Here is a 16,648-nt window from a genome sequence, read left to right on the forward strand (position 1 = left end):
GAAAAGGAGGAAATGTTGTAAGCAGGAAAGCAAATATACACTTTTTTTATCTCTACTTATGACCTATCTCCAAGCGGTCTTACTAATAAAAACTCTATATACAGACGTTTAACTGTCTTATACTTATACAATGAGTAGCTCGTTTATAAGTCGTGTGTAAATTCCTTACTAATAATCACTACATACGTCTTGTATAACAGTATAACTGTTACACAGCTACGTCATAGTTTCGTCATTACTTCGTTACGAAAGGTAATAGAATATCTGAGGTTCTCTATTGCATCCGGTAGAGCGCTGTAGTGTGGCATGTTAAATATCGATAGTACAACTGGCTCTAATCGATTACCACACTACATTTTGGTCAAAGAGTACAAGCTACAGCAATATTATTCTAATAATTCTATGATCTTTGGTTTGTTCTTCTGTGGTTACAAGGGGTTTCGTGTATATAACTACTGCAAAGCAATTCCCATTGTATAGTTACAGTCTGTTTATACATCCATCGTTTATGCATGGTTTATTAATAACGTTTTCTGTCTCAACTCTGCATAAGTCTCGTATAAAAACTATACACGGTTTATTAGTAAGACTGAAGATCTTTAATAGTAGATCAAGATCAACAGTATACGGAAGCCTCTTGGCTAACTATTTTTTTTCATTTCATTTATTATATTCCATAGATCTTACATTAGCAATAAAGCTTTAAGATGTGGAACAAGTCAAAATTTTAGATTACAATTACAATTTTTACTAATTTTTACAATATTTGACAATTTTTTTACAACTTTTTACAATATTTTGGCGAGATGTTGTGAGATGAGGTGAGGTGAGGCTCGAGGTTTCGCCAAAAGATTACCTGGCATTTGCTTATGGTTGGGGAAAACCTAGGAAAAAACCCAACCAGGTAATTAAACCAAAAGGGGTAAAATGAAGTGAGGCCGAGGACTCGCCATAGACCATCCGGCATCAGTCCCATGGCTGGGGAAAACCTCGGAACAAACCAATCAATGAGACCAAACGGGGGATCCAACCAAGCCCGAGCGCAGCTCCGGATCAGCAGGCCAGCGAGTCTGCCGACTGAGCTACATCGATGGCTCTACTAAAAATATACTGTACATAGCCTATAAGATTATTAAATTTACAAATGCAAATGATTAGAAGATTGGATTGGTAATTGAAGCAAAGGATGTTTTTTAAACGCCTTTATTTGCTAGGGTCAAGTGCCACTTGGTTAAAAAAGAAATAAAAATCACTTTATTTGCAACATTCAAGCTCCACTTGGATAAAAAAGAAATAAAATAAAAATTTCAAACAATTTGTACAATACAAAAGTATTAAATCAATTCAAGATGTACTTACCATCGTAATGGAAATTCAGAGCTGTTGAAAACGAGTGCTTTAATCCTTCGCCATCTGGGGGAAAAGTTACGACATCAGCAGAATGAAAAACCCTACCATCCAGTTGGTCAGCAAATAGTTCCGTCTGTTTTCAACATAAAGAGCAGCAATATATTAATCTCTCTCACAATAATAAAATAAAAACAAATGAAAAGGAGAGATATGTTCAGTTTCTCGAACGTGAGATATCGATCCTAGCACACCAGTTGAAAATGGCTCAGTTAGAGGTTGCAATGTTTAAGAAATACAACAAAGATTTACTAAATTAACAACTGTAACAAACCAATAGTAACCAAGTGTCCGAGAAACCGGGCATTAATGGAACTGTAACAGTTCCAAAATAAGAACACTATATTTATAATACGAGGATTTTGCAATAATCAATATATGTAAGTAAATACATGTAATAACTAATGAAACATTAAAGTTGAGTTCTAGTGTATTTACAAGAAAAAGGTTAATTTAATACTAACAGGTAATCACTATTTAACAATATTTAAAAAATTGTTACGATTTATCACGTTATAAACAAAACTCTGTCCACATCAGCCAATGTTTCTCTATGCTACAATTTTTCTTTCTAAAATAAACTGCTGTTTTCCACTGTCATCAAGTTTGTGGTTTCAAACCATTTGCCTTCTAGAATCCCAATCAATTTGTTCATACCTTTATTGCACAGGAAGCATGTAGATAAAGTAAACATTGCAGTATTCTAGAAATACAGAGTGGGGCATGGGAACAAAGTGTTTTTGGAATGGCTTGTACTCTGTCATTACGAAAGGGAGAGACGTGCGGCATATGACAGTCCATTCTGTGGCTCATAGCATTTCACCTGCAGTAGGCATCATGGAGCAGTGGATGCATGTTTGCGTATGATTGTTTTGTTAGAAATGGCGAGTTGGTGAGCTCGATACAGCGTGAGTTTTGCTACAGATTCAATATTAATCGCAATGATTCTGTTCCCGTGCACAATCTTATGTTGGGTTAAAACATCTTAAAAAAAGGCGCAATACTGAAGAATAAATCATCCGGTCCCCAACACAGAGTGCGTACTCCAGAAAATTTTCAGTAAGATAAGCGATACTGTGCAGCCCAGGCCGCTCTGCTCGAAGACATTCAGCTGCTCTTGGAATCAGCAATCATACAGTAAGACGGATTTTTCATGGCGATTTACATTTACACCCATACAAGATAGCTGGTTTCAGCAAGATGGGGCCATGGCGCATATCTCCAGAGCGTCAATGGCAGTTCTCTGCCTCCTGTTTTCCAATCGTCTCATTTCGAGATTTGGTGATGTTCCATGGCTCCCTCGGTCCCCTGACCTGTCCACGTGATTTTTTCTATGTGGATACCTAAAGGCACGTGTTTACGAGTATAAGCCCCGAATATTAGATGAATTAAAGGACACAGTACGTCAACACATCACCCAAATCAACAGAGATCCCCTGGAAAGAATAGAGGTGAATTTTCGTCAGCACCTTAAACAATGCGTCAACACAGACGGACATCACATGCCAGATGTAATTTTCCGCTCATAATTGAAATGGTATGTTCTCACAAACATTATTCTACCAATAAAATGTGTTGAAAACAAAAACTGTTTTATGATTATTTTAAAAACACTTGGTTCCTGTGCCCCACCCTGTACTTACAAAATGTTGTAACATCGTAAAAATCAATTGCATGTATGTGAATTTTTTAATTCTAAAAATTCCGGGCTTACTCTAACATTTCCACTTCTACACGTGTGCAATGAAATAAAGATTCCATTTACCTTCACTCTATGGAGTCTCAAAATGTAGTTGTTCACCAACTTTGGAGGCCTCTCAAGTTTGAAGTATATATGCATACGGAAAGTGATTCCTCTGCCACAGGACTCATCTTTTAACCAGACTATTGCACGTCTGTCTTTTTCTGTTGGATACTAGAAAAAAAAAATGCATTATTTCATAAAACACACCAGTAGCATACCTGTCTCTAGTCTTACTTTGTAACCTTTTCTATTCAGTTGAACCAGACTAAGTATTAAATATACGAAGATTAATTTTTGATCCTACAGAATTGATCTGTTATGGTAACAATGGTTATTAGAGGAGAAAAATTCGCTCCAGTGCTGGAGATTGAACCTGGGTCTTTGGTTCTATGTATCAAGTGCTCTAACCACTGAGCTACACCGAAGCTCAATCCACACCACCGAATCAAATCCCTCTCTAGTGTTTTTCTCTTTGTGGCATTACTCCATGTTCGACATATATGTTGACATATTAAGTCAACTGCCATTATTAATCTTTACGTAGATTTTTCGCCCAACAGTGCATGTACTGTGAAATCCTGGCCACCAAGTCACTCAATTGAGTGTGCTCCTCGTATAATGGCCGTTGACTTAATATATGTCAACATGGAGTAAGGCTACAAAGCGAAAAACACTAGAGGAGAGGGATTCGATCCAGTACTGTGAATTGAGGTTCAGCGTAGCTCAGTGGTTAGAGCACTTGGTATGTAGAACCAAGGATCTGGGTTTAATCCCCAGCACCAGACCAAGTTTTTCTCCTTTAATAACCATTGAATATTAACTAGTTAGTGAAGACAATAATTATCCACCAATGCTCCTATGTTCTGACTTGATGTTGGCAAGTGAAGTGGATGCATTCTGCCCAATGTTGATTTATCAGAAAGAGATCATTATCTGGTTTTGTAGGAATTAAATATGCCTCCTCAGGTATTTTTTTAACTGTTTCTCACACTAACAGAAACTCTCCACTGCTTTATAAGGTAATTTTGTACTTTTATAACAGTTACATAGTGATTTCGTCAAACTTCAGTCACAAAAACTGATCATCCCTAATATTTTAAAATCATACATAATCCAGGCATTTTAGACAAAGTACAGAGAGCCCCAGTGAATGTTCCCAGCATTTCTGCCAGCTGACCACTAACAGGTCTCACCTGCTACCTGATGCTGTTTGCATCTGCAAACTCAAGGTGCTGTGTCAGATTAAAACTTAGTACTACAGCTGCTGTTTGCATCTGCAAACTCAAGGTGCTGTATCAGATTAAAACTTAGTACTACAGCTGCTGTTTGCATCTGCAAACTCAAGATGCTGTGTCACATTACAACTCAGCACTACAGCTGCTGTTTGCATCTGCAATCTCAAGGTGCCCATGGTTTGTACCATGGTCCTCACCTGCATATGTTGTCTTTATATCTGTTTCTGAACTCCTTATATCATTGTGGCAATGGAAGTGTCCTTGTGCATAATGACCAACTTCATTTTCATTTTTCTACTAACTAAAGAAATCGTCCTATTCACAGAGGCCAATATTAAAAGAGAAAACACAAAATTGGTTGTCCTTTTGAGAACTTCCTGTGGACACTTTTCTCCAGAGGAACCATCCTTGGCTTTTACTATGAGGACTGTTTTTTTTTTCAACCTCCAATGGTCCATCACAAAAAAGACAAGTGTAAATAACAAAATGAGAATTTATTACCAAAAGTTACGTGTACATGGTTACTTTTCGACATAATCACCATGAAGATTGAGACATTTGTCATACCTGCGAGTTGAGAAGGGTCTTAATGTTGTTTTGAAGCTCATTAGTCTGAAATCTCTGCCCTCCTAGCCATTTTTTCAGTTCAGGAAAGAGGTGGAAGTCACTCGGCACTAAGTTGGGGCTATACGGCGGGTGTTCAAAATTTCCCACCAAAATTGCTGAAAAAGCTGTTGAGTTACAGCAGCACTGTGAGGGCGGACATTGTCATGAATCAGAAGAACTCTAAAGTCAGCATGCCTCTCTTTTTGTTTTGAATAGCTCTCCGCAGTTGTAGTGAAGTCTGACAATAAACAGCTGCATTGATTCTAGTCCTCTGTTCCATAAACTCAACAAGTAACACACCTTTTTGGTCGCAAAAACCTTGTTGTTTTTGAAGGTTTGTTTCAACTTTTTCGGTTGATAATATCTTTGAAAAATATTGGAGTGCAAGAGGTCAAATGACTTTATTGTCAAACGCCTTGCATTAGAAAACAACAACAACAACTTTTTCGGTTTGTTTGGCGAATGTGAGTGCATCCATTGTTGTGACTGTTGTTTTGTTTTGCGTGTGTCCAGGTCTCATCTCTAGTCACAATTTATTTAAGAAAACTTCACCTTCAGCCTCATAACGGGTGAGAATGTCTGCTGATGCCATTCACGACCTTTGTGGTCATCAGACATCTTTGGAACCCATCGAGCGCACAGTTTTTTGTAGCGTAGATGTTCTGTTATGATCGTGTAAACAGATGATCTTGAAACTTCAGGAAATTCCACACAACTCGCTTATGGTAAACCTCCGTTTTTCTCGAACCACTTGGTCAACTTGTTGAACAATGTCTTCTGTTGTGACAGACTTGTGTCCTTGTCCCCTTTCACTGTGAACATCGGTTCGGCGTTCTTTAAATTTTCTACACCATTCACGCACAACACCAACACTCAAAGTTTTCACTGTATACTCTGCTCATTCTTCGATGAATTTCCACTGCATTATTCCCTTCTGCTTGAAGAAACCTAACTATGCTACACAATTTGCACTTAGTGGAAAAATCAATCGTAGCAGCCATGTTTACATGCCTGCAACTCAGCTCAAAATGGCGTAATAACGTTTGAAGTGGTGGAGGTTATAGTGGGAGAGATGCACAGTCACCCTCCAAGCATCTGTGTCTCCTACCACTCAATTGGCTGTTTACCAACATGATCGAAGGTTGAAAAAAAAAGTCCTCGTACATACTTCAAGATTGTTCATGATCATATTGTGATCTAATAGTCTAGAAATTTTAGAAGGATGGAATTACATACAGTAGGTTAATCAACTTAAATTCACAGCATAGTTCCGAAGCATTCAGTAAGAGTTTATAATCAGTTATTTTTAAGTTAGTAAGATCCTATATTAAAATTAAAAGATGAAGACGTCATGTCATACAAAGGAAGATCTTTGCATAGCAAGCATGACGAACTTGGTTTCATCCCCACAAAACTTTAAAATAAAAAATTCGCACGAGTAACTCATTAAATTACTTCAATGAAAATATTTTTATTACACCCAATAGAAAATTGTGTAAAACAATGTAATTACTAGGAAACGGAATTTGGAGTAGTAAAAGCTAGTATTGGCATCTACACAGCCATTTGTTTACAACCCTTTATACCAAGTCCTCCCCTCCATGACATACTCGCAGGTCTCTGCACGTCAACAACAGATGAATGGGACAGTTGTCACATAAGAACCTCAACATGCAGGTTTGCAGTTCAGAGTAGTGAAGTGCAGGTACAATGCCGAAAGTGAAACCAACTAACAATACAAAATTGAAAGACTAGCCTATATTTGTAAAAGCTCCAGATCGAGTATCAAAATTCAGGAAACAATTCCCTAAATTGTCACTTCCCCCATGTCCAGTTCTTAAGAGCTGGGGGTCATGGTTAGAAGCTTGCAATTATTACGCAAATCTGTGAAGAAAGTGGTCCAGTCTTTCGATCTCGATGACGCCGCTGCGATTCAAATACGCCAGGAACTGCTAAATGATAGAAAAATCGAGAAAGAAGTCATGGATATTAAGACAAATTTTGGATATTTACCGGATGCCATTATTCAATTAGAAAAGTCAGGAGTGGAACTAGTTGAGCAAATAAATATGAGGACTATTGTAAATAAACTGAGTGCGGTAGAAGGTGAAATAGGAAAACGTGTTGGTGAAAAAATGAACAGAGGTTTGATTAAAAATGATGGGTACGGTATTCTTAGTCAAATTTCAGATGTCCTAACAAGGATGTGTCCCAATGACATCATTCAACATGTGAATTTAATTGACGTATCTTGTTTCAAGTTCTTTCCAATTGTCTCTCCTAGATGTAGAGCGGAGTTTTTACATGTTAAAAAATTTCCTTCCTTGCAACAGAGCAAAGTTGTATTTTGAAAATTTGAAAATAATATTTACAATTTATTATAATAAGGCACTGCAGGAATAATTGTTTCATCAACAAAACATAGCATTAATTGAAAATGCCATTTCGTTTGGTTCTACATTTTGTTCAACATTTAATGATACTGTACTAGGCTATATTGTAAATATTGTAGTATATTGCATATATTTTAAATATTGTAGTATACGTTATATACATATTATCATATTTCATGATATTGTAAATAAAGGTTTCGCTATACTGGAGAATTACCACGGTCAGTTTGAACCGTGCCGTTGCATTTACCACCAAATTTAAGTAAATACACAATGTCACCAACATAAGAACATGACGTTGGTGTGTGGCGTAGTTGGCGGGAGAAATTTTTTTTCTCTCTCTCTCTGCCTCCTTCGTTCTGAACATTACTGAGAGATAGCACCAGTGTTAGCTACAAAGTGTATTTGCGCAAATATATTGCAAGTAGATTATGTGACTTATTACGTGTTTTAGATGAGAGTCTCGAGACAAAATAGTTTTGTGCTATATTTCTTTTTTTCTCTCTCTCTGTCTACCTCCTTTGTTGTGAACATTATTGAGAGATAGCACCACTGTTAGCGACAATGTGTATTTGCGTAAATATTGCTAGTAAATTATGACGAGTGCCTTAGATGAGAGGCTCGGGACAGAAACAGTTTTGCTGTAGCGCATGCGTGGACCTCTCATGTAGTGGGAGCGTGATCCTTACTTGAATTTATTTTTGCGTGTACATTGCAGATTAAGTTATTGAGATATCTTCTTGATTCGGTTACAGACCTTGCATTTACGAAGGTTAGGTTAGGTTGGCTTTGGTTAGGTTAGGTTAGCTTTGGTTAGGTTAGGTTAGCTTGGTTAGGTTAGGTTAGCTTTGGTTAGGTTAGGTTAGCTTAGGTTAGGTCAGCTTAGGTTAGGTTAGTTTTGGTTAGGTTAGGTTAGGTTAGCTTTGGTTAGGTTAGGTTAGCTTTGGTTAGGTTAGCTTGATTTCATTCGTCCATGTAGTAGTTAAAATTATATAATATGACTGTTTTTGATTCGTAATATTGATAACAAATTAATAGGCCTATAATAAAAGCGGTGAATAATTTCATGGTCCCTAAAATTTTTTTTCGTAAAAGGCTAGGTATTTATCTATAGGCCAGAAATAAAACAGCTACGCCGTCATAATTACGTACTTTAAGCTTTGGCGAACTTTAACTGGAAATTTACTTTCCGTCATTTTAATGGTATTCCGTGAAACACACCTTTTTTCCTGTTAATTTCCTTGTGATAACCTAGTTTATGATCTTATTACATATTCATTTTCTTTTAATGCATTCAAAAAAACCGCCGTTGTACTACATAAAACCTTGAACTTGACTATTGGAGTGAATTATTTAAGAATATAGTCGTGAATTTGACTACCACCATTTCGATTATATTTTGTTTGATACGGCTTGGTACGGCCCGGTGACTAGTGGCCAGCGAATAGCGTCGACTATCGATATTGGTCTGCCTTGGGTATTATCCAGTTGTTCCAAAGGTTTTAATTTAACACGCTCCTCACAGAAAAACACACATATTCAGAGGTGAGTTCCATACAGAAGACAACTGTCTATCAGCCATCAGTATGTCCACTGACACGCGAAGATGCAGAGGTTCATATTTAATTATGTATATTTGTAATGTTGTTTATTGCTGTCTTGTGCGTTGTCAAGAAAAGCACATATAGTTAAAAAAGGAATGCAGATTATGTATATAGGTCACTATATGTCATTAAACTATTCCATTTGTTTATTCTGAAATACGTTTACAGCAAATTGCGTGTAAGTTTGTATGAAGTGTACTGTACTAGTCCATGCTCTGTGACGCAGCTCGCTTGACAGTCAGTGAGCTACAAATATCTATACTACATTTCACCATTCTTTATAATACTCCAAATCCCTTTCCCTGGTAATTACGTAAAATTTGTATCACGTAATTTACACAGCCAACTTTACTGTCATATATTGTTTCCACCATCAATTAGACATACTGTAATATTCAAAATAGGAATTCTTTGAGTCGTTCTTTCTTATGACACTAGTAAAAAGTTTGTAACATACACCATTACGAAATTATACCCATTTGTAACCAGAGAGATTTTCTGTGGACATATTATATAGAAAACAAGTGTACTAGGCATTACACATTTTATAATTAATTACCAGCTCCATTGGAAAAATCATGTACAATGTAGTTTATGCATGTGCGTAGATTCCCAAAAAGTATGATTCAGTAGAGTACACATGGGAAGAGATCAATGGTACTGTATGTCCAAAAAAAAAGAGGTGGTTTGAAAATTCAGCACTAAGACAATAACAGGACATGAAGCCTTATACTTGAACAGATGATGATCATGTATTTTGTGGACCAGAAAAATCTAAATCATGCTTACAAGGATTTGTATTAATAACTTGTAAATGATTATTCCATACTTTAGTGTAACAAGTCCCTACTTGTAGCTGAAGTAATCTAATTGCTAGAAAATAAATTACTACATAATTACCTTTGCTATTAGGTCAATGACTCCATAAATGTTGACATTCCTTTCGGGAACTCTCAACTCTGCAATCTTCTTATACCTATATGTTATGAAACGTGAAATCACAACACAAGAACTTGGTGGAGATGCAGATCTGGTAGACTCTTCTCGAGATGAATGTGATGTAGTAGGTTGCACTACAGCTGGATCTGGCAAAACTGGCGTAAATCCAGATGAACATGGCTGTGGTGAGTTCTCTCTATCCCTGTGGTGTGATGGCGAATGTACAGTTTGGGTTGCTGAGTCTCTTGGATGTCTTGAAAAATATGTACAGAGTGATGATAAACCACAAAGTTTATGCCTGACCGGAGACGAATTCGCATTCAATACACCTCTATCATCGTTGGAAAACCCAGACGAACATGGCAGTGGTGAAGTGTGTCTATTTCTGTGGTGTAATGGTGAATGTTGAGTTTGGTTTGTTGAGTCGCCTGAATATCCTGGAACTTCTGTAGAGGGCCCTGATGAACCACAATTTTTTTGGCTGACTAGAGACACGTTCTCATTCAATACACCTTCATTAGTTTCAGAAGCCTGGCTGTTTGGACTTAAGTCTTCTCTATTCAATACGTCAACATTACTTTCAGAAGTAACTTTAGTAGAACTGTCATCAGGCTTCTTGTCCTGAAAGAAAAATATTTCAATACTGAATTAACATCTCTTGCTTCCTCTCTGTTATAGCTCACAACAGAAACAGATAAATCACACTTGAAAACATTCGAAATCAAGATATTAAGAAAAAAATATGGAACACTGAGAATGACAAATAAAAATATGATCACGAACTTATCAAACATACAAATCACCATCATCACAATTATAAGTTGCAAGGTTAGGATGCGCAGGACATATGCAAAGGATGGACAAGAGTGTAATACCTAGAAGAAGAATAATGAAATTGAAACCGAAGGGGAGATGGAAGATTGGGCAGCCCAGTCTTCATTGGATGTGGACAAAGATATAAAGAAGTTGGTGGGTGATCAGCAAGGACAGACAGTCATGTAGGAGAATTCTGAGGGAAGCCAAGACTCGCATAGGGCTGAAGTGCTGATGATGATGATGATGATGACTTTCTCTCTTTTTTTCTGTTTCTAGTTCAAGTAGCTGGAAATATATCTAAAACCTGTGCTATCTGTCATAATCATTCATTACACGTCAAGAACATTTGTGCGAGATTGTGCGTATTTGCCTGGTTTCCGCACAAAACCAATCCACAGAAAGTCTAAAACACCACATTCAGTATTCCCAACCTAACACACATAATAATTTCCCTCTTCTTACCGCTTAAGTGACATATTGATTTTACTGCTTTAGGCTTTTAACATATTATTTTTAGAGACGTTCAATATAGTAATAATTATAAATTGGAAACTTACCACTGCAATTTCACCTAAATTGCACTGTTAATTATTGTTTTTAAATATTTGCAAAAATTAAGTAAACTCTACAACTCCACTAAAGTTACTGCATTCGTGATGCAAGTAACATTAAGGAAGCCGTGAAAAAAATCAACAAGATTCCAGACTCATCATAGACTGGGGGGAAAAAAAGACAGACGTATATCACGGCCTGCTGGAGTATAGTAAACACAGAAAACATTTTAAAGCAACAAAGTTGAAGATAGATATTTTTGTTTTGCAAATTTGCCGTCATTGAACAGAAACCAAGATGGAGATTTCATTGCAACTAATTAGAAATTCCTGTTTCAGGTATGTAATAAACGATCTTCGCATAAAATAATGTATGATACACGAGCGGTATGTTTTCTTTCAATTCTCGGAAATTAAAAAAAAAAGCTCAACTAAGTTTTGCTTTTTCAAACTTTTCCTCGAACATGAAAACTTCAATATACCGCTCTTGTAACGCATATTACTATTAAGGGACTTGTGCCATCCATGTAAATAAGAAGACCCACGACCAAGAGGTTGTGCCCCATTCTAGTAATCATGAAATCGATATGAATGGGAAGGATTACGTAACTTCACAATTTGCATCATAAAAGAGATGTAGATGACTCATCAGGTTATGTTCTCCAGGACCAGTATGAGAGTACATGCACTTTTATCCTGTGTAAATGGTGATCTTTGTTTATCACACATTACGGCTTCAAATGAAGAGCTCTTGTTTTTATGTTTTTGTGAGCTTGTGGACTGTGAGTCTTTCCCCTACTTTTATTTTTGTTTTATTGCAATGTACAGTGAGATTACTTGTTCATGACATGAGCCAGTTTTCAACCTACTCACTGGCCACAACTACTTCGGCGCTTGCCACCAAACAGAATTAGAAAAGGCCAGTTATAGGAGTGACTTATCCATGCATATCAAAGATTTCCATTTTAGAAATATTACCTTACAGCAAATGTTGAAAATGATCTCCTTCACCATGCATACACTCACTGTCTTTAATTGACTGCAAAATCCAGTAACAAAAATTTAATGTACTGCCTTTATCTATACGAATAAGCTGGTTTACTGAGATTGTTTTAGGCCTATATGATTTTAAGTTAAGCATTTTGTTGCATTTCCTTCTGACGATTTGGATACTCCAGTCTCTTGGGCAGGGTGATTTTGTTAGTGTTCAAATCATTCACCTATCTCATCTAGTTTCTACTCTGTTAAAACTCGGAATCTCACATTTTGTTTCTTTCCAGTGATGTTCCTGTCACTCAAATTTTTTACAAGCATTCAAACAGTTTCTCCACTTGGAACATTACCATCAGAAAATTCACCTCGAAACAGTTTTGTTCTCTTACCAACTGATTCAGTTTTAACAAATGTATCCTGAAGAAACACTTACTATTGTAAAATATTTCGTATGTAGTCTCTTGGGCAGGGTGATTTTGTTAGTGTTCAAATCATTCACCTATCTCATCTAGTTTCTACTCTGTTAAAACTCGGAATCTCACATTTTGTTTCTTTCCAGTGATGTTCCTGTCACTCAAATTTTTTACAAGCATTCAAACAGTTTCTCCACTTGGAACATTACCATCAGAAAATTCACCTCGAAACAGTTTTGTTCTCTTACCAACTGATTCAGTTTTAACAAATGTATCCTGAAGAAACACTTACTATTGTAAAATATTTCGTATGTAGCTATTCTATTAATAGTCTCTAGACACACACACCTTCATCTCAAACAACAGAAATAACTAAAATGCTCTCTCAATTAATAACACTCAATAAAATAATTGTATTCCAAAGGATACCATCCCATTGTGGAATTCTGGGAAACGAGAATGCAGATGCTTTAGCAAAGAAGGGCAGCACTGCTACTTACAGACCTGTTACTAAATCTATGTATTAATCTGTGAAAAGATTTATTAAATCTACATTGGGGGGTCCATACAAAATATTTTCTGCACGTATAATGAATAAAAGGATTTTCATCACAATACACCTTCTAGCAGACTGTTGCATAGCTTAAAAATGTCAATACAGTACACTCACCTGATTTCTCAAGAAAAGAATCTTATATTCTGGCTTTTCGGGAATACCAACACGTGCTTGGTAGTCGTGGAAGCCTTTCTTTTTGCGGTAAGCAGTATTCTCTTCCACGTGGGCTGCACGAATAGCAATATAATCTCCTACTGCTAAACACTCTTTACTCAATGCTTCTGCGTAATCATTAAGAAGAAACAGGTTGAACTCTTTTCCTCTAACTAAATCTTCATTTACTACAACAAATCACATCACAACAAACATAAAATTTCCTTTAATATTAGAGGAGAAAAATTCGCTCCAGCACCAGGGATCGAACCCAGGTCCTTGGTTCTACGTACTAAGCGCTCTCACAATTGAGCTATGCCGAAGTCCAATCCACAGCACTGGATCGAACTCCCCTCCTCCAATGTTTTTCCCTTTATGGCCTGACTCCAAGTTAGGCATGTATCTTGAGATTTTATTAAGTCAACTGCCATTATATAAGGAGTGCACTCAGTTGAGTGACTTGGTGGCCAGGATTCCACAGTAACGTGCACAGTGATCTGTATAGAAATATGCACTGTTGCTAGAAGAATTTACTAAATATTATTATTCTTTTTTGGTCCTACAGAATATATCTGTTATGGTACTATGCACATTACTGTGGAATCCCAGCCAACAAGTTACTCAACTGAGTGCGCTCCTTGTATAATGGCAGTTGACTTAATAAAATGTCAACATACCTGCCTAACTTGGAGTCAGGCCATAAAGGGAAAAACACTGGAGGAGGGGAGTTTGATCCGGTGCTGTGGATTGGACTTCAGCATAGCTCAATGGTGAGAGCGTTTGGCACATAGAACCAAGGACCCAGGTTCAATCCCCGGTACCGGAGCGAATTTTATTCCTCTAATATTAATTGTTACCATAACAGATATATTCTGTAGGACCAAAAAATAATAATATTTATAAAATTTCCTGTCAATAATACTTTTATTATGAGGTGCGTTTGAAAAGATCATCACCTGACATACAGTCAAAAGTTTTCGATCATCTATCACAACTATGGATTTGTGGTTGAAACAGGGATTTCGTTTTGAATATTCTATCACATAATGCTAGAGAGAGAAAATATTTATTTTGTTGGTCTATTTAGTTTTTCTGATGTGTTTGTACATTAAAATCAAGTATATAGTTGTTTTCATAGCTGATTGAAACCTTTTGACTGGTAGTGTAGATGTCATTGAAAACTTGTCAACAATGCCGCCATTGATAGTAGTCATTTAACATTAGTTCAAGCACCAAAAATCATAATTCTCTATTGACTACATTTTGTGTAGATTAATTTTGAAGTTGGTGCACTGAACAGATTGGCAAAAAATTGGAAAATATCGAGGTTTGTGCTGTCATTAAATATTTCGTAAAAAGGGAGTCCAACAGAAATTAAGGGGAGTCTGTATTGCCCATCCCAGCAATGTAAATTTCATCTAATTTAGGTGCACTTTTCTCAGGACTTACGTAAGATACACATTTGAAATTTTTAGGGGTTATTCTTCAAGTATTATTGTATGTAACAGGCTAAAATTACGTCTTTATCTTTTATTAAAACACATTTTCAATTTTTTCACCAAATTCAGAGTACAGACTCCCCTTAAAGCAGACATGGATGCTATAATGGGGGAATCCACTACAGTGTTTTCGACTGTGAAAAAATGGGCGCACTATTTAAATATGCTTGAGAGAATGTGGAAGATGACTTCCGTAGTGAAAGTCCAATAACAAGTGAAGAAATCATTGAAAAATATGTGTGAGAATGCAAGCGCGTGTTTATACAGTATATACACCCACAGGGTAGGCCTAGATGTGATGTAACTGTACAGATTGAAGGGCCAATAGAATACATTAAAATAAATAAAGAAACCTGCATTACGACGAAGTGAAAAGAAGCATTTGAAATCTGGATATGGAGAAGAATGGAATGTGTAAAGTGGACAAACAGAATAACGAAGCTGTGCTGGAAATAGAAGGTGAAGAAAGAATGATGCTGAAACTGATCAGGAAGAGGAAAAGGAAGTGACTGGGTCACTGGTTGAAAAAAACTGCCTTCTGAAGGATGCCCTGGAAGGAATGGTGAAAGGTAGAAGAGTTCGGGGCAGAAGAAGATACAGTATCAGAAAAGATAAAATTATGATATATGGATCATATGTGGAGACTAAGCAGAAGGTAGAAAATAGGAAAGACTGGAGAATGCTGAGTTTGCAGTGAAAGACCTGCCCTTGGGCAGAACACGAATGAATGAATGCGTTTTGTAATTTAAAAATTAGGCTAAAAGTCTGTGCATTTTGACAACAGCACACTGCCAGCTCACCTACGAATACACACGCGAACTCTAGTCTGAACAGTGGCATTGCGCACGTTAGTCACTGCAGTAGGATTTTTAGTGGCAGAAAATAACAATACTCATTAACGTTTTTACTAAGAAAACCGTCATTTTATTCAAATCTGCAAAGGAATAAATAAATAATTCCTTCAAAGTTTCTCTAATGTTAAGAGTAATAATAAGAATTATAAGGACAATACTTTTCGAGTAAAACTGTGAACATTTAGTAGATTTTTATTTTCGAGAAAAGTACGCGGGGGGGGGGGGGATGTGCGTGCGTGCGTGTGTGTGTGCGCCCATATATGCATATAATGAACAACTCCTGTCCCACCAGGAGTCATCCCTGTATAGTGAACATCTCAAAATCTTTTCCGCATCGCACCGTAATATTATTTATAATTATTAAATAAGAAAATAGGCAAAATTTTAGAAAATCTCCATGAATGAGTTCTATGAATTATATTTCTCGTCTGTCTGACTAATAATGTCTCTTACTGTACAATCTAGTGAGTAGTATTAAATGTGATGATTGTTAGATATTCACATTATATGCTACAAATAAGCTTTACATACCTTCCTGAAGTCCAACTACTAGTAACTTATTTTTCCCAGCCACTGCCACGTCAGTTGTTCTGAGTACAACACCCTGAAAACACAGGTAAAACGCCATGTCAGTAATTCATTCCTTCTTTATTCATTAAACCATATTAAGTTCAAAACATTTCGAAATAGAGTTTTGCAGTATAATGAGAAAGCATAATCAACAGTGAAGAATCAATACTGTATTATTTAAAGGAATAGAGATATGAGGAAAAACAGAGCAAGAGAAAAAGAAAAAATAGAAAATAGGTGAGAAAGGAGAGGGAAGGGAAGGGGAGAACAAAGGAATGGAAACGAGAGAAGAGAAATGAAGACATGAGTGGAGTG

At 36.6% G+C, this 16,648-nt stretch overlaps 1 protein-coding gene across 2 annotated transcripts in view; it reads right to left on the bottom strand.

Moving 5' to 3' along the window:
- LOC138702972 (uncharacterized) overlaps positions 1-16,648 on the bottom strand; it is a 100,973-nt gene that overhangs the window by 74,411 nt on the left and 9,914 nt on the right. For both annotated transcript variants that reach the window (XR_011332929.1, XM_069830412.1), the window contains exons 3-7: positions 16,295-16,367; positions 13,372-13,598; positions 9,890-10,549; positions 3,173-3,322; positions 1,360-1,483 (exon numbers count right to left, since the gene is read on the bottom strand). Coding sequence is in view for 1 of the 2 variants with exons in the window: in XM_069830412.1 (XP_069686513.1) it covers positions 1,360-1,483; positions 3,173-3,322; positions 9,890-10,549; positions 13,372-13,598; positions 16,295-16,367 (1,234 nt within the window). In the remaining variant the exon portion in view is untranslated. The remainder of the gene's footprint in view (positions 1-1,359; positions 1,484-3,172; positions 3,323-9,889; positions 10,550-13,371; positions 13,599-16,294; positions 16,368-16,648) is intronic.

This window comes from Periplaneta americana, chromosome 7 (assembly GCF_040183065.1).
Source record: "Periplaneta americana isolate PAMFEO1 chromosome 7, P.americana_PAMFEO1_priV1, whole genome shotgun sequence".
NCBI classification, from domain to species: Eukaryota; Metazoa; Arthropoda; class Insecta; order Blattodea; family Blattidae; genus Periplaneta; species Periplaneta americana.